The following is a 23,157-nucleotide window of genomic DNA, read 5'->3' on the forward strand; positions in this document are numbered from 1 at the left end:
TATGGGTGTGGCTTCACGTACCTTTCCCGTTCGCTCTCTAGTCAAGTGGTTGGCAAGTGGGTCTTTTGGACGGTTAATGGCGTCTTTATGGATCTGTTGGATACAAACATTGGTGAGGAGCTGTAATAGGGGGTTGTCTACAAACATGTTTTTGTGACAGGTGCTCCCGTGTGTGTTATCCCAAATGTGGTTCGGTGAACACCAACTTGTGCAAAAATGCGGCATTTATGTAGCTCGCTCGATACCCAGTGGTGTGACAGGGCATGAGGCGAGGTTTCCTCTCGAATTTCTACTTAGCTGGTATAAGTGATTTACACGCATGCGTTTAGTGATTAACAAGACTATTTAAAAACTATATCGTTCCAAGCAACCGTGCTTAATCTCAAAGGGCCACGATTTCCATCATCCCATGTAGCTTTCATACCGTTTGTTTTTCTTTGAAGTTCTGGGTTGTTTCTTCTCTTCTGTAATCTTCGTTGCCGTCCGTCGTTGTGCGAAAGCTTCCTGTTTTGGAAGTGTGTGTTGATAGGGCGCGTTTATGCTTACTCCGACGTCACCGCGTTGCGTTGTTATGGCAACGCTTGGTTTGTTGTTGTACGGCGATTTCCTCTATTCTTTGTGTGCGATATTAACAGATGCGGACTGTGTTCGCTGTCAATGTTTATCGTAATTGCCTCTGGTGAGATCCTACTGATGTGGAATTAACTTTGTGGCTCCTTACTTTTTGTTCCGTAGTTTTTGTGTTGTAGTGTATAATATAGTGGCTGTGTTGCTGGTCTACGAGTTTCTGGGTTTGTCGATAAAGTTTTTTGAAAGGTTATCTCTACGGTGTTTATCAGTTCGGGAAAGGTAGGAATTGTCTGGTATGAGCCTCCAATTCCGCTTTTGAGAGGGACAACTCTTTATATTTGTTCCGAAGTCACCGCGTTCGGATTGCCTTATTATGGCAACGCTTGGTTTGTTGTTGTACGGGGATTTCCTGTATTGTTCATGTGCGATCTTAACAGCTGCGGACTGTGTTTGGTTTCAATGTTTGTCTTAATCGCTTCTGTTGTGCTCCTCCTTAAGTAGAATCAAATGTGTGGCTTTTTGCTTTTTTGTTCCGTGGTTTTTTTTGTTGTAGTGTGTTCTCTATTGGCTGTGTTGCCATTCTAGCAATTTCTGGGTTTATCAATAAAGTTTTTTGAAATTGTTGTGGTCTTTTTCAGTTCGGGAAAGGTACGAATTGTCTGATATGGACCTCCAACTCCGCTTCTCAGAGAGAAAACGTATGGCATTCTTCTTCTATATGATGTGCGTCAATTCTGTCATTTCATTCATCCCATTAGCAATGGTTCCCAGGAACATTATCATTTTTGCTTCGCTTTTTGATAGAATTGCATCAATATTTTTCCCTCGTATGTGGCGTAGTACTGTCCATTTGAGATCTCTTGGGCCATGATTTTTTTCAATGCAGTGTGTGACCATAGGGGCGGTCAATACTTTACATTTGATCCTGGATCGGTGTTGGGAGATGCGGTTTTTGATTGGTTGTGTAGTTTTCCCAATGTAAGCCAGTGGGCAGGGACAGATGATGTAGTATACCACGTTGTGAGTGTTGCAGTTTGTGAAATCTTCATGATTAATGTATTTTTCTCCATACGTGAATCTGGTTCCTTCTATGGTGCTGTCGCATGAAGTACAGGTGCCACATTTTTTGTGTCCTTTGATGGGCGGTAGTGATAGCATAGACCTCAGGTTGATTTCTGGTTGCCTCATGGTCGTATTTGCTCGTACCAGTTTCTCTCTGATGCTTGTGTTTTTCTTCAGAGCAAATATTGGAGTCTGTGCGAAAGGTGGTATGCTTCTTATTGTGTTCCAGTTTTTGCGAATGATTTTTTGCATCTCTGTAGTCCGTCCTGAAAAGGTGGTAACACATACCAACGGTGTACTTTTTTTCTCTGTCTTGGGGGTGAGCAGAGCATCTCGTGGAGTGTACCATGCTCGCTTCAATGCTTTTTTGAGTAGTTTTTTTGGGTAATTTCTCATTACCAGTTTCTCAAGTAGTGTTGTTGCATTCTTGAAGTAATCTTCTTTTTTTGTACAATTTCGCCTGATCCTTAGGAACTGGCTGAGGGGTAGATTCTCTCGTAAATTTCTTTGGTGAAAACTGGAGAAATGCAGGAAGGTATTTCTGTCAGTGGTTTTTGTGTACAGTGTTGTGTAGATGTGACCCTCTTCATGTTTGATAAGAAGGTCTAAAAAGTTCATTTCCACGTTGCTGTGACTGACCGTGAATTGAATATTTGGATTTCTATCATTCAGCCAAGTTACGAAGTTTACAAGTTGTTGTGTGTTACCTCTCCACAGTAGAAACACATCATCGATGTAACGACGCCATATTTTGATATGGCCATCGTGAGGGTTGTTGTTGTAAATCCATTTCTCCTCGTAGAGGGCCATAAACATTATGGCCATCTCTGGGGCGAATGGACAACCCATCGCGGTACCCATGATCTGGAGAAATTGAATATCACTGAAGGTGAAAAAGTTATGCTTCAAGCATATTTCTGCTAACTGTATTAAATAGATGGTAGGTACATTGTGCGGCCTGATACGTTTGTCCAAGAATATTTGCATGGCTTCCAGACCGTCTTCTTGGGGGATGTTGGAGTACAGACTTACGATGTCAAGAGTTATCAAAAGTTCATTTTCCTCATCAAACGGAAACTCCTCCAAAAAAGTGATGGCTTGCATTGTGTCTTTTATGTAGCTGGGAATATTGCAGACTAAAGGTTTTAGGAAGGTGTCCACGTATTTTGCCGGTCTTTCTAAAATCGAGTTGACTCCCGAAATTATAGGACGGCCTGGGGGGTTATTTGAATCTTTGTGCACCTTGGGGAGAACATACATTAATGGTGTCCGTGGGTTCTTATTTATTAGAAATTCGGCTTCTTTTTTAGTTAACCATCCTTCTTCCTCTCCAATATGTATGATTGGTAGAAGTTTATCCGTGATTTTTCTATTCCAATCTTCTTTTGTCTTCCGATAATATCTGGAATCTGCTAGTTGTCGCTCCACTTCTAGCTCGTATTTTTCTCTGGGCCAGATGACAATTCCACCCCCTTTGTCTTCAGGCTTTATAATAAGGTTTGTGTTTGCTCTTAGCTGTTCCAATGCCTTATTCTCGTCTTTTGTGAGGTTCCATTTGGTGAATGTTTTCTTTTTCTCAAGGTTATCCAGATCTCTTAATACATTCTTTTCAAAAGTTAGGTGTTCTATAGGCATGTTGTTGGTACTTGGAAAGAAAGTAGAAGGATTTTTCAAGCCTGAAAAATTTCGAGATGCCGTTGGTTCACTTTCATAAAAAAAGATTTTTAACCGCATTTTACGGAATAGTTGTATTATTTCCATCTTGGTTTGGTTGAGGTCTGGTTTCACTGTAGGAATAAATGATAGACCTTTTTGTAATACTTGAATTTCATCAGTATTTAAGTCATAATCCGATAGATTATAGATGCAGTCTGGCTCTCTCGTTACCACCGGTATACGTTCCTCCGGGTAGTTATCTCCCCCTGGTATTGATTCGGATGGGGATTGAACCATCTGTTGGCTCGTGACCTGCCTCGTGGTAGATTGCTTCCTCTGTCTAAAAAAGGAGCCGGCTGGTAGAATGGTCTTTGTTGGTTATTTCTGGATGTCGAGGACCCCTCACTCTCACTCGACGTTCCCGAGGATGATGTAGCGTCGGAGAATGTAAGGAAACGTCTCTTACTCCTCCCTCCGTATGTTCTTAGTGCTGCGGTATTTTGGGGTTGTTTGGAAAATTCTTTCTCCAAATAGGGGTAAACTCTAGTCTCAGCAAAGTTGGTTATATCTTTTTGGAGTTTTATTCTTTTGGCGTCTTCTGTGTTTTTTTTAAAAGTTGTATTTTCTTTTTCCAGTTTGGACAATAGTGCTTGTGCGTTTTCTATTGCTGCGTTGGTAAGAAATGCTTCTTCTAGTTCTTTAATTAGTTCTAGCTCCCTTTGGCTCAATCGTTCTGCTGTTTTGATGGAGTGGAACATCCAGTCTCTTGAGCATTTGGTTCCTATATGGCTGAATCCTTTAGTCTGCAATATTCCCAGCTACATCAAAGACACGATGCAAGCCATCACTTTTTTGGAGGAGTTTCCGTTTGATGAGGAAAATGAACTTTTGGTAACTCTTGACATCGTAAGTCTGTACTCCAACATCCCCCAAGAAGACGGTCTGGAAGCCATGCAAATATTCTTGGACAAACGTATCAGGCCGCACAATGTACCTACCATCTATTTAATACAGTTAGCAGAAATATGCTTGAAGCATAACTTTTTCACCTTCAATGATATTCAATTTCTCCAGATCATGGGTACCGCGATGGGTTGTCCATTCGCCCCAGAGATGGCCATAATGTTTATGGCCCTCTACGAGGAGAAATGGATTTACAACAACAACCCTCACGATGGCCATATCAAAATATGGCGTCGTTACATCGATGATGTGTTTATACTGTGGAGAGGTAACACACAACAACTTGTAAACTTCGTAACTTGGCTGAATGATAGAAATCCAAATATTCAATTCACGGTCAGTCACAGCAACGTGGAAATGAACTTTTTAGACCTTCTTATCAAACATGAAGAGGGTCACATCTACACAACACTGTACACAAAAACCACTGACAGAAATACCTTCCTGCATTTCTCCAGTTTTCACCAAAGAAATTTACGAGAGAATCTACCCCTCAGCCAGTTCCTAAGGATCAGGCGAAATTGTACAAAAAAAGATTACTACTTCAAGAATGCAACAACACTACTTGAGAAACTGGTAATGAGAAATTACCCAAAACAACTACTCAAAAAAGCTTTGAAGCGAGCATGGTACACTCCACGAGATGCTCTGCTCACCCCCAAGACAGAGAAAAAAAGTACACCGTTGGTATGTGTTACCACCTTTTCAGGACGGACTACAGAGATGCAAAAAATCATTCGCAAAAACTGGAACACAATAAGAAGCATACCACCTTTCGCACAGACTCCAATATTTGCTCTGAAGAAAAACACAAGCATCAGAGAGAAACTGGTACGAGCAAATACGACCATGAGGCAACCAGAAATCAACCTGAGGTCTATGCTATCACTACCGCCCATCAAAGGACACAAAAAATGTGGCACCTGTACTTCATGCGACAGCACCATAGAAGGAACCAGATTCACGTATGGAGAAAAATACATTAATCATGAAGATTTCACAAACTGCAACACTTACAACGTGGTATACTGCATCATCTGTCCCTGCCCACTGGCTTACATTGGGAAAACTACACAACCAATCAAAAACCGCATCTCCCAACACCGATCCAGGATCAAATGTAAAGTATTGACCGCCCCTATGGTCACACACTGCATTGAAAAAAATCATGGCCCAAGAGATCTCTAATGGACAGTACTACGCCACATACGAGGGAAAAATATTGATGCAATTCTATCAAAAAGCGAAGCAAAAATGATAATGTTCCTGGGAACCATTGCTAATGGGATGAATGAAATGACAGAATTGACGCACATCATATAGAAGAAGAATGCCATACGTTTTCTCTCTGAGAAGCGGAGTTGGAGGTCCATATCAGACAATTCGTACCTTTCCCGAACTGAAAAAGACCACAACAATTTCAAAAAACTTTATTGATAAACCCAGAAATTCATAGAATGGCAACACAGCCAATAGAGAACACACTACAACAAAAAAAAACACGGAACAAAAAGCAAAAAGCCACACATTTGATTCTACATCAGGAGGAGCACAACAGAAGCGATTAAGACAAACATTGAAAGCAAACACAGTCCGCAGCTGTTAAGATCGCACATGAACAATACAGGAAATCCCCGTACAACAACAAACCAAGCGTTGCCATAATAAGGCAATTCGAACGCGGTGACTTCGGAACAAATATAAAGAGTTGTCCCTCTCAAAAGCGGAATTGGAGGCTCATACCAGACAATTCCTACCTTTCCCGAACTGATAAACACCGTAGAGATAACCTTTCAAAAAACTTTATCGACAAACCCAGAAACTCGTAGACCAGCAACACAGCCACTATATTATACACTACAACACAAAAACTACGGAACAAAAAGTAAGGAGCCACAAAGTTAATTCCACATCAGTAGGATCTCACCAGAGGCAATTACGATAAACATTGAAAGCGAACACAGTCCGCATCTGTTAATATCGCACACGAAGAATAGAGGAAATCGCCGTACAGCAACAAACCAAGCGTTGCCATAACAACGCAACGCGGTGACGTCGGAGTAAGCATAAACGCGCCCTATCAACACACACTTCCAAAACAGGAAGCTTTCGCACAACGACGGACGGCAACGAAGATTACAGAAGAGAAGAAACAACCCAGAACTTCAAAGAAAAACAAACGGTATGAAAGCTACATGGGATGATGGAAATCGTGGCCCTTTGAGATTAAGCACGGTTGCTTGGAACGATATAGTTTTTAAATAGTCTTGTTAATCACTAAACGCATGCGTGTAAATCACTTATACCAGCTAAGTAGAAATTTGAGAGGAAACCTCGCCTCATGCCCTGTCACACCACTGGGTATCGAGCGAGCTACATAAATGCCGCATTTTTGCACAAGTTGGTGTTCACCGAACCACATTTGGGATAACGCACACGGGAGCACCTGTCACAAAAACATGTTTGTAGACAACCCCCTATTACAGCTCCTCACCAATGTTTGTATCCAACAGATCCCTAAAGACGCCATTAACCGTCCAAAAGACCCACTTGCCAACCACTTGACTAGAGAGCGAACGGTAAAGGTACGTGAAGCCACACCCATAGAACTAGCGAAGTTTTGATTTCGTTAAATATGAAACACATAACGTGAGAAAGCCAACTATGACAGAGAAATGTCCCCCTTGCACCCCGCAGGTAAAAGAAGGCGCAAGCACCCTTTACCTGACAGCACGTAAGTTCCACCTTTAACCAGGTTTTTAAGAAAATGACTCTGTGACTTTTTAGAAAATACATTGAGCACACTTTAAACTTACCTAATATCACACTCTTTTATGACCAGATATACCATTGATTTTTCCAGAAAAAGATGTCCCTTTGGAATTATAATCAAGCCCTGATGAAGACCTTAGGAAGGCAATAAAAAGGTCCACAACAGGAAAGGTCGAAACGCGTCGGCTAACAGAAAACGAGAACTTATTGGGGGATAAAATTATACAATAACGCCCCTAGAAGAGCCAAAACAAAACATCTAGTCAACGCTCTCCATCACTACTTTGAAAAATATATTTTTTCTTTAACCCCATTTAGGACCACATCAATCATACAACGTGGAGGCAATAATGATTTTGCATGCCCCTACATCATATAAAGAGGATATCTGAGTACTGTTTTGATTCAACCTTTATTTGTTATATTCATGTATGTCGTTACACTGTATTGTTGAAAAAGTGAAGATTCGTCTAATGTCAAATGTACAGGATTTATGACTGCCACACTGAGAAACCTACATTTGTTATATTTATGTTTGTTGTCACACTGTATTGTTGAAAAAGTGAAGATTTGTTTAATGTCAAATGTACAGGATTTATGATTGTCACACCGAGAAAGTGTTCCTTCCGTTTCTCAATAATTTAAATATATGAAAATCATATTCAACTCGCAACTTAAGAGATTTTAGGCAGTGACTACCACACTGCATGGTGGTGCATGATGAGGCACCTTGGCTGGGACTGCTACTGGCCCGTATTATTGTGATCAACAGCTCAACATAGAGTCTGTAACCTCTGTCTCCTTGGGGATCAAAAGAAGTCAACCTGTGTAGTCTGCCAGGCCTTCAGATGTAAAAAGACAATCTGGTATCGAAGGGAACCATGGTGAATGCACAAAAGGGTGCATAGCTAAGGCTCTCCTGAGCCATCAACCACACCTGACGTCGAAGGAGTGTGTTCAGATAAAATGGGGTATGTGGAGCCTTCCAGTAATCTGGGGACCCATTGGGACAGAATCCAGTGTATGCAGTGTTTAATAACTCAGAAAAAATCCTTCTCCACGGCCCCAGTAAAATCCACACTTAGGAAAAAGGCTACACTTCTGGTTTCACAGCCAGCACTTATCGATCTTCCCTCTGGGGTTCAACCTTAAACTGAGCTTTGGCTCCAGGGCAACGAAAAGCCTCAAGAGGGCATGCCTCAAGCCTCAACAGCCCTCAAAATTGCTTCAGCAGTCAACACCAATCACTGCTCTAGAGCCATCTTAGTACTGAATGGCATTCTCTACACCTGTGAAGCCTTGAAAGCAATACCTTGGCATAGAGAGACCATGTAGACCCCTAGAGTGTGGGCTACCTATATCCAAATCGAGTAGACACCAAAGTTGACTTTGAATCAGCTACTGGCCTTGAGTAAATCGGCACCACCCGAAGACCAGATTTAGCAGCCTGATGGATAGAAGGATCTTCATAGCTCATCCACCTCATCCTACACCAACTGGCCAGTTCCCCGCCAATAAAACAGTGACTTACATTTGAGGAAGCAATTTCAAAAGACCTGGCAACATTTCCAATATCCAAGAAGTCTAGCCATAGGGAGCAAAGCCCACCACCAACAGTGTCCTCTAAGCAGTTTACATCCCTTCCTTACACCGACTCAGATCCTGAAACTTCTGAAGATCTCTCTGGAGAGCTCATTCCAAAGGAAAGAGACAACCCCTAACTTGATCAGAATGTTGATCCCACAGGTGACTGGTCTTTGAAACTGTACCCTATGAAGCCATTGCCACCCGATGATACCACATCCTGCCATGTGATCATCCAGCATGCAGCAGACCATAGTAAATTGGCTCTACATGTGGAAGAGGAAGACTTGCTCGTCGAAAGGCTGTCGGAAACTGAGGAGCTCTTACATGATGCTAAAATGTATTCTGAAATGCTCAGTTGAGAAGTTTAAATACTCCATTAAAACAAGAGTTGTCACACAGATAGTTTAAGTATAGCAAGTACAAAGCTGTGCTAGGCGACCCCATATTCATTAGGAGGAATGTGTCATCAGATTCCTTTGTGGTACAAGGTGTAGTGGACCCTATTGTGCTCAAATGAGTGAGCAAGTGCATTGGCGCCACTGGCAAAAGGGTAGCTGTTGGTGCTGCCATGCAGTGGGACACAGCCTACTCAGTCTGACTGTGGGCACGTTATGATAGATACATTTGGAAGGAAATAGAACACCTTATGGATGCTGACAGGAAGAATTTAGAGAGCTCATCCGGAAAAGTAAAATCATTTCCAGTGCTATATCATCGGGTGCGCTCTGGAGGCAGCTCCCACTGCCTAGAAACCAAAACCAGCATTCTACTCTTAACTACATGCTTTGATTGTGAGCCACTTTAAAATGTCCTTGCAAAAACAGTGCTCATTTTCACTGACATGACCACCATATACTAACCCCAGAAACAAGAGGACATGCACTCCCCTTGGGAATCCAGGTTAACTCACAAAATCAAGTTCTCATGGCGGAACACCATCCCGAAGCGCACACTGACTTTGTGGACCAGCTAAGCAAACACACAAAGGATTGTAGCATACAGATACGTTACCACTACTTCCATCGATGGGGGACTCCGACACGCAACCTCTTTGCCAAATGCAAGAGAGCAAAATGCAAAAGCTATGCCTCCGGATACTTGCACCTACAGTCCATGAGCAATGCTCTGCAGACGAATTTATCAAGGATATTTGCATATACTTTTCCTTCGCTACTACCAATACCACACATAATAAGGAAGATGAAGAAAGGACCTTGTAGCACTCGCCTGAATGAGGCAGCCGTGCTGCTCCCTACTGCTGAAATATCCATACATACCCACAAATGGGCACCTGTATACTGAGACCCTTTTACACAACATCCGGGTTAGCTATGACATCCCAGTGTCCGTGTCCTAAATCTTGCCATTTGGCACCTAAAGTCTTAATAGCTTCAACATGCATATGTGTGCATGCAAATTCTTAAGGAGGCCCACAAGACCACCAGTAGGGTTTATGTGCCAAGGTGGAAAGATTTGTCCACTACTGCTCCACTCTCCACATTCTATATTTACAGGCCTTGGTACAAGACATCTGCTGTTTAACGCACCTACCAAAGGCACCCTTTAGCGTACTCCTCAATAAAAGTATATTTAGCTGATATTGCGGCTTACTCACAAAACAAAGTATTCGGAATATCCGGAGTTAAAGACTTCATAGAAGGCCTTAATTATCTTTCTTAGAATAACACCAGTCCCTTCATGGGACGTTAACTTTGTTCCCACCGGACACCTGGGCCGCCATTTGAACCGTTGCACTTTTACCCGCTGCAGTTCTTTTTGTTGAAGGCTGCTTTTCTCATTACAAGCACTTCCCTTCAGAGAGTAAGTGAACTGCAAGCTCTAATGGTGAAGTAGCCATTTATTCAAGTACACCAAAATCGTATCGGCCTTAGAACAAAATCTTGTTTTCTGGCTGAGAATTATTCCCTGTTCCATGTTGGTCAACCTTTGATTCCCCGATATTTGACTTCTAAACTCCCTAAGTTGTGGAAACTTGTCCATACTCTCATGTACTAAATTGATCATACCTAGTCCTTAAGGAAAATTATACGTCTCTTTGTGGCCTTTCAAAAGCCCCACCTAGGGAAAACTGTTTCCAAACCTAGTGTAGCTAGATGTATAGACGTGTGTTCAAGTTTGCTGCATGAAGGCCGAATGCACACAACAAAAAGGAGCCACGGTCACTTTCTAAGGCAAGATTTCATTTGCAAACCTATGTAAAGCAACAGCCTGATCTCAGACATTTTTACCACTAGTTATAGTATGGGCACAGATGGACCCACAAGAAGCACAAGCTGGCCAAACTGTTCTGAAATCTTTCAGTCTTTGTTTCAGAGATTGTCTTCTGCAGCTTGCAAGATATTGCTTTAAGGAGAAGAAACGTGCTTTTCATTCTTAGCAACATGTGCTGCTGTAGATCACATACTACGTAAACTAAAAATATTACCTGTAACAATCAGTTTGCTGCTTGTAGGGCTGTAGATTTGCATTCCACACCCACCTCTGACTGCAAGGTCACGGTATGATGTCTTTAATGGTTAAGTCTCAAATACACATTTACATTATATACAGACTGTCCGGGTCTGCATTGCTACACCCACTTACTCTTACCTGTAAAGACAAAAAGCAGTCTAAGGTGGAGTCTGAATCACGGTGTATTGTGATTTTGGTGTAGGGTTCACGAATCACCTCGAAATTGAACCCTTTACAAAAAAAAGCAACATCAGCACCCAACACTGCACATGCTTTGCATACTGGAGTGTGCAAAGTATGTGAATCTACAGCAGTACAAGCCGCAGATTGATCGTTCTTTACCTATCTTCAGTAAGGCGGCGCATGCCCTCTGGGCACCTTCTCCCCGCTCAAGGAGGTCTCTTGCTCTCTCTTTCTATGGTCTCCTGAATTGATGCTGGCATAGGCATTAGTCATGCACAGGTGCAGAACATGTCTGTTGACCTCACTGGTTAGATGCGCACCTCCATTAACCGTTCTCACCCCAGACATTCATTTAGAGAAAGTGTTATGTTATGCCCTCATGCCAGATTCCTCTGTGTACTTTTAGTTTCTTGGTTCGTTCGCAGATTAAGTCCCGCTTTACCTGCTCTATGGTTGTTGCAGATCTAGTGGTGTGGCGGGCGGAGCTTGTATGCCCATTGTTAAAAGCAGTAGCTTCTCATTGCAGGGGCCTAAGCAGTAACCTCCCTTTGGGAAAGGAGTTGGTACAGCAGGTGCTGTTGTGGCTCTTCGGGCCTAGGCATGCTGGTACCCAGTCACTGCAGTTGCAGTGTCTGGGCAGATTCATCAGCTATGATGTCTTTGACAGTTGTGGCTTCCTGGCTGATTGATCACTTGCTCCAACAGTGTCCTGGCCTCTCTTCTCTGGCACCAGCAAAGGCAGCATCAACTCTTGAAACGCAGCAAGACGCCAAATGTCACAGTGGCATTGATATGTTCTCCAGATTTTTCTAAAAACACAGGTTGGTTTTCTAAGCCCCCAGGCATGAAGGACTTAGTGTGCCAACTAGAATCAGAAGCCTAGTTATACTGCAACCATTACACAACCCACTGAGCAATGTTTGAGATGTGTTTCGGGTAGCGTTCAATCCCATGAAACATTATAGGAATAGTTAGTGGACACCCAACACGTCCATCTTCAAAATTAATTATACACTCCAGAACATTAGAACATGAGGGACATATTTTAAATATTTACTCAATAAGAATCCTAGTCTAGTGCACATGATATGAATTGTAACCACTATAAAGAATAAATAGCAGCAGCAATGCTCACTAAACTTGTAAATAAGAGGAACCACTCTAACATGGTTGTGTGATAAAGCTTTAGCAACTCTGCTCTCATTATGCTACTTGTAAGCGCTTATCTAATTCTAGCATCGCGGAAAATAAGACCCATTTTGAGTTTGAAATGGTACACACCCACATACCTGTTTGATCAGTAGAGTTTATTTTCAATGGAGCCACATGGTCTGCTGTTTCCATCTCACGAGGCGAACTGCATTGATAAGTGAGGGTTGAATGCCTCACGCCCCAGTGGCCTTTAATCGGGAGCGGAGATATGATTCTGTGCGCCCTGTCCCAGTGACACTTGGTGCGAGGATTCCCCCCTGCCCTTCATTCTCTGTGGTCGACATTTATAACATAATATTGTTATTGTTAGAAACTCTTAGCAAAAAAATGAATAGAAATTGACCTGATGCCCTTTCAATTATTTCATTGTATGAGATTGTGATGTTTTGGAATGACTGCAGTAAATTAGACACGTAGTTGTCAACCTTCTAGAAACACTTCGAAATCAATAACAGTCTAATTAAATTTTAGCAATCGGCATTCAAAGTAAATACTGCTAATATTTTCATGTTCATTTGATTATCACATTGCAGAACTTAAACTAAATGTGTCATAGTAATCACGTGTGTTTAGCTTTTTACTAATCGTATATGGTCAATTTTTGATTAATTGACTGTCACCTGTAACATGAGCATTGGAATACGCCTAATATTCATAACTGTATTCGTGCTTACAAAGTCTTGGTGCAGTTCACAGGGTGACTGCTCAGAGAGACCCGAGGACCTCCTTGCAACAACTATCACTTCTAACAATCGCTTGGTGTTGCTCATGCTGGGGACATGCTGTGCCACTCCTTTACAGTCTCTCCTGCAGGACCAGGCACTCACCTGCCATCTCTCAACAGGCAGGCGTGTAGGTGCTAAGGCAGACCCTCAGTATTGTCTCTTACCTCTGGGAGACTGGCTGTCATGCAGACACTAGCCTAATCACAGTATTCCTTCGAGCACTCTCCAGAGCACACCCATTCTTGGTTATGAAGATCTTGGAATTGCTCAGGAAGAACAATTCGACAGTCCTTTGCTAAAAGGGTCATCTTTGAGTTTTTAACGGATAGCCATGCCTCTGTCCACTGTCCTTTAGTGCCTGGATCGCCAACCTCTTGCGACAGGCATGCATGCAATAGATATTTGCGGCGTGGGAAAGCTATGCCATCCTCCATTTTGTGCCATGCTAAACCAGGGGCATTCAGAATGGTTCTCACTTGCCCTAATACTCCAAATCATACAACGGAGTCCTGCCACTAGCCAAATGTTACATGAGAGGCACCAGTAAGTTTGTCTGTTCTTGAGACAACTGACTCACAAAACTGTACACTGTCACCATGGCTTTGTGATGCACCCAGGTCATGGACAGCAGTAGAATGTGGTGCACCCTCGCAGATCAAAGAACAGGTTCTGCACCTCTAATTACCTGAGACAGGTCTAGGCTTCGGCGCAGAAGCCACGGCCAAACAAAGTTGGGAATGCCGTTTCACATGCAAACAGAAACTAAGGGCATGGCTACATGCTTGCTTACCATGCAAAGGACATTCCTATCAACACCATTAGTTAAAACAAAATCCTCAATATCTACAGAATGTTCTAGGAGACTGCAACATATTTGTGCGCACACACACCGTCTCTAAAAAGCAAACTATTAACAGATGGTACTTTTGTGTATATCCTTGCTATGTGGCCTTTGTATGAGTCATGACATGGGGAATAATCAGGCTCCTGGCAAGCATAAATGTCCCTGATGTTCTAGGTTTCTTCTGCCGCTTGTAATGCCTATATAATGGGTAAATGATGGTAAATTGTTGTCTGGAGAGGCTTACCGACTTATAATTTGAGATTATCTACTGATATCCTTCCAAACAACATATGCAAAGTGAATGACCACATTTATTTTGAAGAGTTAGTTATAGCATGGGGTAACTGCACTCCCTTGTATGCATGCTTGGTATGTTTCTTGTACAGTCTTGTAGCTAAAGCGGCTACGATTTCATAGATGTTATCCCTTGCCACATTAAAATATGTGCTAGAAGTACTATTTTTATTTGGTATGATTGTTGTACATCTGGATAGGTAAAGCTGCTACTACAATGTACATCCTACCCCTACCAGCCTTGGAATCTGTACTTGGAGTGGTATCGGACTTGTTTGTGTTAGACTTTCAGGTGTCTAATCATAGCCTGAAACCCATAATGGTTTTATATTTTTCCAGATAAAAGAATCTATTGTTGGGGATATCCGAAGAGAAATAGTAAGTGGACTGTTAGCAGCTGTATCTTCTCCTTTGAGGTCTGCTGATGGAAAGCAGGATGGAAAGCTCTGAAGTAGCAGATAGAGGTAAGCACAAGCTGTAAAATGTGTGCATATCTTCTTTGCTTTGATTTAGGATTGTTTTCTGACTGCTGTATTGAAGTTTGAGAATTCTGAAAGCATTGGAATGAAGATGTATTTTGCATTTATGGTTGTCAGAGATGTGTATTTCTCACTGAAATGTCACTTGTTCTTGATATTTACTTGATTTATCAGGGTAAAGGAATCCAATTTTTGTATCTCCATCTAAGGCTGCCAGTTTCATTTTTTCTTTTATGGCTGGTAATCTGTATGTATGTTTCTATGTATGTATGTATACCTTCCCAGAAATATTACTTGAACTATGGAAGTATGAATTCAGTGTTTGAAGAATCTGTATGTATCTAAAGTGTGTGCTTACATTTTTGATGGCTTTTTCAATCTTCTGTTCAAAGTGAAGTGGCCAACCATCTTAAGTCACTGGTGCCCCTGGCAAAGAGAGCCATCTTGTCTTTCTGAATAAGCTGATGGAGAGGGGGGAATAAGCAGTCATCCTTTCAATCTTCAAGTGAAGCAACAAGGCTGTGCTGTTAGCCTACAATCATTCTAGAGATGACAGTTTTAACTGTTACCGGTTTGCCCTTGCTGACCAATTTGAAGCTTCTTCTCTTTGTGGGAATGGCCCTTTACTTTCGGGGTTTGAGAGAGTTGTAGTGATGGGAGCGTGAATTCACTCTTTATGCATGTGTATATGGGATGTGGGGAGCAGGAAGTGGCAACGCATTGCATAGAGAGACCTCCTTTTTCTAACTTTGCTGCTTTTCTCTCCATGTATCTTTGCCTTTTTCCGCTAATGTCTTCTCTCAGCTGCATTTAAATCTCACCTGTAAGAGGAACAAAGTGATTGTGATCTTAGTAATTATAATTGTCTGAACTCCTCAGTTTTACAGTGTGAACCTATTCTAGAATGACATGCTGCACTTCATTCAGTCTTTGAGTGACCGGTTCTGAAAAGTAGCTGGTTAATGTGAAAAGGTTCTTTTGTCTCAACAATATGCAGTGGGTACTATTGATAATGTTGATCCAAAGCCCTTATTACCCCACAGCATGTCAATCAACTTCAGATAATATACTCTAATGTGATGTTAATTACCCACCAAACTGCAATCCCTTAGTATTCATCCAACTATGCGCTCACCTAATTGCAAAGACTGTCGTGTAGTCCCCTACTTCCCAGTAGTGACTGCGTTTGTTGGGCAATGTAAACATGGGGATTGTACCAGACAGATCTAGAACCCTTTTGCTCAGTCACTCGCTCTCTCTTTCTCTCAGAGAAGTAAACGAGGAATACACAGTGGGGTGTTTTCCATACTTATTGAACCAAATCGGGAACTGGAACAGCTGAAATGATCATCAGAGAAAGGCCTCTGTTCACGGTGTGATGACACATGTGATTTGAGAACCAAGTACACCAGTTTTACTGCAGAGCGTTCTGGGAGATAGTGTCCATTCAGGAGTAAGAAAGACTGTCATCAAACCAAGCATGAGGGCCAGGGAAAGTAACGCATTTGTAATCCAAAGATGTAACCTAGGAGAAATAAAATGTTTTTTTCAGCCAAAGATAGAAAGCAAACTCTTTCACCCTGAATGGTAGAGGCGGTGGTGGATCCGATGCATTGGAATAGAAGTAATCAAAGTCGATGAATAGCCAGATCTATTTTTGGCAGCTCAGCAGGTTTTGTAGAACTGGGAGAAGACTCTATCTGTGGTACATTGATGTGGATCGTGTTCTTTTCAGGTTTCCGAATTGCAATCGGTTTCTGTACTAGTTGACTGAAGACTCGCAGATCCTTTATAACAGTTTAGGTGTCAGCCAACCGCTGTGGCCATACCTATCGGAATCCACTGCTACCAAGATGTATTTTTAAGCCCCTTCCAATGACAACGGGCCCCAGTGGTACAGGAAAACACAAGTCAGAGGCGTGTTGGAAATAAGAAGTGTCTGTGGTGAAAGTGCCACGGTGGAACCCTTCATCTGCTGCCAGATGTTGCTTTTAAGGACAAAGGCCTTGGTCTATTTGTAAAGACCGGGCCATCAGTAACGTTGCTGTAATTATTAAATTGTAGCAGCCACCCCTGTGTGTGCAGATGCCAGACCCTAGTTTGCAGCTGGGATTAAACACATCCTGTAGTCTGTGTCTGGTATCACTCCATCACCCCCCCTCCAGCAATGTAAGCATATGGAATATTTTGTGCATCTAAATTGTGGAAGTACTTGAGTGGAAAGCCTTTTAGCAGATGGGTGTCATTGTGAGCAGCGTTGACAGCCAACTCGATGTCTCTGTCTATCCTCATACTGGAACGAGTGATTACAGCAATCGCAGCAGTACGAACTGTTGCTTTTGTGGTTTCATCAGTTATAGAATTCCCTGCAAGTTGTACGCCAGTGTGTTGGTAACACAATGTGTGTTTCACATGAGTCCTGGGCAAGCAATCTTTCAGCTTTGTCACCTGTTCCCAAAGCAGCTTGCGCTTTATTGTGCAACCATTTAAGTCTCTGAATAATAAGGTAAATATTCATTATAAGAGTGAAAACAGTAAAACAAAACGCACACAATAAGTGTGGAGAATCCTGAAACTGTGTTTTCTAGTGCAAGTACTAGAGCCCTAAGGTCGGCCATCTGCGCTGTGCAATTGCCACGTGACTGCATGTAGGTTTTATCAGGATGAAATTCTCCACTGTGCATGTGCCCTTTCACAATAGCGTACGCTGCCCAGTATTGATGCTTTATCCCTACGGCAGGCTGGACAGAACCATCAGTATAAATGATGTATTCATAGCATTCTAGTGGCCTAATTCCATTAGGTAGAGGCTATTTTCTTTTGTACTGTAAAAAGCCTGTGTTTGTAGTTTAGAGTCGTACTTACTCTACATCTGTTGCGGTGAGCGAGTTGGCCCTTCGTATCCATCTTGGATGTAATGCTTTGGCTTTTGGAACGATTGCTCTGGAGACGGCCTCTAAGTCTGATGCCCAGGTAACGACTAAGATGCGTTTTCCCTGGCTAGGGGTCACCTTCTCACCACAGCAGTCTGAACTGCTGTCAGTATGTTTTGCTGTAGCTGCAAATCGCATTTCAACAGTGTGTAAAGATGCGATTTATATGCAATTGTTACTGTGCCACCTTCATTTAACGTGACATACATACATCCTGATGTCCCTGCAATGATGCAGATCACCAGGTTCTTTTTGTGGAAGTGTTTTGAAGCCATCATGTCTGCTTGTAGGCAACATAATATATTTGTATGTATGAGTCCAATGTGTACTGGAAAAGTCTGGACGTGTTGGGTCGTAAAATCGTTTAAACTGTTCTGCGTAATCTGGAATGCAAGTTCTGCCAAAATTCAGAAATCCCAATATGGACAGCAATCTCTTCAATGTAGTTGGAGGTTGAAGTAGCGCACACTTCTTTAAGAAGTGTGTTGCAGGGCTTTTGCCTTCGCTTGACAGCTCATATCACAGAAAAAGGACATTGAGATGGAATTTTCTTTATTTTTTTAATGAAATTTGTAGCCCATGCGAGCAAACCTCAAAACTGCGATCCACTCGTCAGGTGCTCCGAAAGGTCATCATCCATTAAGTAAATGTCCTCGACCTAGGACAATGCCTGGCCATCAAATTTTTGTAGTTGTTTTGTTACTCTGGCTGATAACCGCCCGGGCTATTTTCTGTGAGAGCCAAGCATGTTGAATGTGATCAGATATCTGCTTCCAGGTGCTACATTGTGGCAGTAAAATCGATTCGAGATATCAAGTGTTTTGTATTTCTTCCGCACTGTTGTTCATTAGTGCAGCACTTTGTGCATTTTGTACTGCAAATGTGCAAATAGCTATGTTTAAGTGTTTGTAGTCTAATACCAGATGGTATGAATGATCAGGTTTCATTACAGAAAACAAGGAATTATTCATTGAGGAGGTGCAATTTTCTATTAAACATCTTAGTATTCAAATTGTTAAAGAATATCCCGAACTTGTTTTTTTAGCTTAATGTTTTATTGGATAATTTCTTTGGGGTTGGGGGGTTGTCCTCAGTCGTATTTCATGATAAAGGAAACTGTCGTCCCACACCACATGGTTGCAGTATAATGCAGGAGCTAGCGCTAGTGTCCACTCCTTGGCCTATGAATATTTTACTAATACTGGAACGAGGTTGGAGAAAGCAGGTAAAATTACCATTTCCCCGTTTGGACACTCCAAATCAGGTGGCCAATTATTTTCAGCCAAAAGAATATTGTAACCTTGTGTTAAGTCCTTCTAAAAAAGAAAATTGATGCTTCTAGATATGTCCCCCCTCCAATTCACGTATTTCATATAGGTGATGTGGGACTCTTACACTGGTACCAGGTATTTCCATCGTGATATACTCACTCCGAGCTACTCCCACCAGACAATCCATCTGGTTCTGGCGGGCCACCATGATTTCTGCTGTGCTGTCCAGCATTGTCACTGCCCATTCCCCGCTTAGAAGTGGAGTCCTCAATATCTGGGGCCACCCTGAGCTTAAGTCTGACTACCTTCTTTTTCAATTGAGGCTTGAAAGGCTTTGTTTTTTCTTCCTATTTAAATATGTAGTCAGATGAGTGTTGAGTCCTGTTTCGGTTTCACATGCTCCTCCGATCGACGCTCTGACCCTCCACCTCTCTCCAAGCATTTATTAGATGAATCCTGAAAGGATCGAAACAAACGTGTATCAATATCCTGATACCGGTCAGGCGATCCTATATTGTCACGGTTTCGCAGGCTATAGTGTTTTCCAGTGGCTTCCTGTTGAGGAGGCCCACCTCATGACTTAGTTTTGTCTATGTTTTTCTTATTGCCCCACTTCTTTGTTGAAGAGTCAGGTGCTTGCTTAGAATTTTCCTTTTCAGAGTTACTCTTTAATTTTAGTTTCTCGTGTCTTGCTCCCAAATTATCTTAAGCCAATGTAGCATAGGTTTCTTTAATAATTTTAGGTAATTTGCGCTCCTGCTGTGCAGGAGCCAAGTCCTGTATGTGCTGGCGTATAGCCAACGCTGAAGCTTCCCGCTTTAGGTTGCTTGGCATAATGGCAGATACTGCAGCAAAATTGCCCATCAGTTTCATCCCCAAGTCCAGGGCAGATGCTGCCCCATACTCATTCTGGATCTGTTTGAGCACTTTAGGCAGCACAGTCAATGAAGGGGTATCATTTGTTCTGGTGTAAAGGGCAGCAAAGACAGCACCCCAAGTTGTGAAGCCTTCTACGGAGGGAGCCATCTCTATTGGCAAGCAAATCATTGATATTCTGTGTTTTTTTCCTGCGAGCACGTATGAAGAAACATTGCTTTAAGCTCTCCTGTATTTTGTACAGTATAAAATGGAATCTCCTCATCTGACGAGAGCTGTTGCTATGACTGCATTTAGCATTTGTGGGCTGATACCCGGGTTAGCCAATTGTGGTTGTGCAGCTTGAAGTCCATGCAGGGTTAAGTGTTAACGTTCGCATAACCAACTGTGTAAGACATCTGCATAGCGTTACAATAGTGTTCTCACCTCAGCTGCTGGTAATTTATCAACATTAGGATGCGGTGTGTAGCAGGCTAAGACTGGCCATGTTGCTTCCTCATTGCTGAGAGTGCTGGGTCTAACGCTTGTGTTTGTGTGTGGAAGGGTGCCTTTAAACCAATTTGTGTTCTCGGTAAATTTGTGGTATTTTCATTTCTTCGTATAGTGTGTGATTGTCTGGTACTTCATCCTGTTTTGTAAGTGTGAAATAACAGTGGTGCAGTTTGCAGCCTGGAATGTAACTCAGGAATAGAATACCCCTGTTCCTAATGCTTCTCAGCCTCAACCACGAAGACAACGTCTCAGCCTGCAGCTGCAAGACCATGTTGTAATAGCTACTGCGTAACCGCATGTCTACAATTCTTAGCGATATTAAATGCTGCCTCATTAATTATTGTTAACATATAGAATGAATTACAATGAGGGTAACACAATGTGAAATAGATCCTTAGATAAGTTTGAACGCCCTACAGCCAATACATAGAGGTAACCTACTCCGCTGAGGAGGACTGTCCCCACCAGCACGGACGTCTCCAGTTAGGCGATAAGTAGGGTCCTCTGAGAAAGCATGATAGAACTACTCAGGTGATCAAACACTGACGGCGCCATGTTATGCAGTCCCCTACTTTCCAGTAGGAACTACGCGTTTGTTGGGCAGCATAAATGTAGGGAAGTTGCCAGACTGATTCTGTGCACCCCGCAGGATATGTCCTAAAGACCAGCTAGCCCACAGTGCCACCATTAGCCCCTCTAAACCTAGATGGGTGGCAAATAGTTTTGGCAACCAGAGTGTCGACCTGTGCTCTCCCAGGGATCGTGGTAACAGATCTAGAACCCTTTCGCTCAGTCACTCGTTCTCTCTTTCTCCTAGAGAAGTGTACAAGTAATACACAGTGGGGTGTTTTCGATGTTCATTGAACCAAGGTGATTCTATATGTGCTGCAACAATCAATAGACGGAAATAGATAAAAGTGATTAGCAATATCAGGACAATGGATAGAATGAATAGTTCCACCATCTTGCCAAACAATGTATTGATGTATAAATGCGAGCATATAAAACAATTCTAGATAGCATAATCCTACTGTTTGGTGGGGTGGGGGGGTGTTTTCCGCCAAGTATCCCCCATCGGATTATCCAAACCAGTTTCCATTGAGGGAAAGTATGTAGGTCCCTGTTATGTTTGCTTTGTTTGCCCTAAGTTGGCAGGGTATGCCCAGACGTGGGTCCCTTGCTAACTTTGCCACTGAACCAAGGTAGCCTGGCAGATGAGGGGTGTTACCCCGATACCTGTCCATGGATGGTTGTTTCCGGTCCAGTGAAGACATGGCTTGGCAGATCAGGCTGGACTGTTCCCATGAGGCACAGGATCAAGACTGATTTGCATATAGCTGTGTCTGAACTGGGGTGGGGAAGTGAGCTAAAGAACTATGATGGATTTAACCCAGATCAGTGACTGGGGGTGAGCGTTTGAAAAGTTTCAGCACTCCGTCCATCATCTCCTTGTATTTGCTGTGCTCATGAATTGGACATCCCTCTCCACAGAGAGATAAGCAAGCAGGTGGCCTGAGGATCTGAAAGAAACACGTTAGTTAGATTCCTCACCTTAGAATATCCCTGGCGTCCGACTGGATCCGGAAGATTTTTGTAGCAATACCCCTTGCGCGTCGCTAGGCGTCGTCTGCGGCTCCGCGTCCGTCATTGGCGTCGTGCGCCGGAATGACGTCGTCGGAGTACTTAGACGCCGCCCTCGCGCGCTGACGTCAGTTCTTGTTTTTTCCACGCCAGTAAGCGCCGATCCGGGAGAGCTACCCCTTTAGTCATTTTTTGACTAACTTTTTTGACTCTTTTCGGTCACTTTCTCGACTCTGGTGCCGGTCGGATGCCTGGTTTCAAGGCCTGCGACGACTGTCACCGACTAATGTCGGTGACCGATCATCACCGCCGGTGCCTGTACTGCTTGGGCCTCGACCACGACGCGGAGTCGTGCTCCGATTGTATGGCCCTGACCTCGAAAGCTAGGCGGGAGCGGTCCCGCAAGCTTCTCGAGCTTCGCCACTCTGCTCCGTGCCCCTCTTGATCCCGGTCCAGGAGGAGGTCCAAGGATCGGTCGCGCAGCCGCACTCGACATCGTCGCTCGTCTGGCTCGAAGTCATCGGGTAAGTCGAAGCGCTCCAAGAAGTCCAAGAGGCGACACCGCTCTTCGGACTCCCCTCGCCAGTTGCGCGTCTCGGCCGAGGGTCAGGGTGGTTCCACCCCCGCGGCTCCGCCGGAGCCGCGCACATCCCCATACCCGCCGGTCCCTGGGACTGACGCGACGCGACGCCGGCGGAGGTCAGTGCCTTCCTCTCGGCCATGAGGAGCCTGGCCCCGCTGTCGACGCCCGCTGGCGCGCCTTCGGGCCCCACGGACTCGACTGGGCGACCTTGCGCGCCGGCGGCTCCGGCCCTGGCGCCGTTGGAGGCTCCAGCCCCGACGCCGCAGGTCCCCGAGGGGCCCGATCCTGGGCGCCGGTCGACCTCGTCACGCCTCCTCCGCCGGTGCCGACACCGGTGCCACCTCCGACTCCGGTGGACGTCGATTCCCGGTTCAGCCCCTGTCCGGTCCGGACGCCGATGCGGCGCCATCCGACGCCACTAGAGACACATTATGTCTATCGACCGGCTCCGATCATTCCTCCTGTTTACCAGGAATCGGATGACGGGGGCGACTGGGAGGGGTCCGTGGACCCTTTGGCCCTTCAGGGCCAACTTGCCCAGGACTGGGCAGATGAACTGGGGGAGGCCAGTGGTTTGGATACCTCACCGGACACTGGATTCA

At 43.7% G+C, this 23,157-nt stretch overlaps 1 protein-coding gene across 1 annotated transcript in view; it reads left to right on the forward strand.

The window, feature by feature from the left end:
- ITPRID2 (ITPR interacting domain containing 2) overlaps nt 1-23,157 on the forward strand; it is a 234,750-nt gene that overhangs the window by 205,212 nt on the left and 6,381 nt on the right. Inside the window, exon 18 of the mRNA XM_085645187.1 lies at nt 14,680-14,804. Within this exon, the coding sequence (XP_085501313.1) occupies nt 14,680-14,790 (111 nt within the window). The 3' untranslated portion in view covers nt 14,791-14,804. The remainder of the gene's footprint in view (nt 1-14,679; nt 14,805-23,157) is intronic.

The sequence above is a fragment of the Triturus cristatus genome, chromosome 3_1 (genome assembly GCF_964204655.1).
Source record: "Triturus cristatus chromosome 3_1, aTriCri1.1, whole genome shotgun sequence".
NCBI classification, from domain to species: Eukaryota; Metazoa; Chordata; class Amphibia; order Caudata; family Salamandridae; genus Triturus; species Triturus cristatus.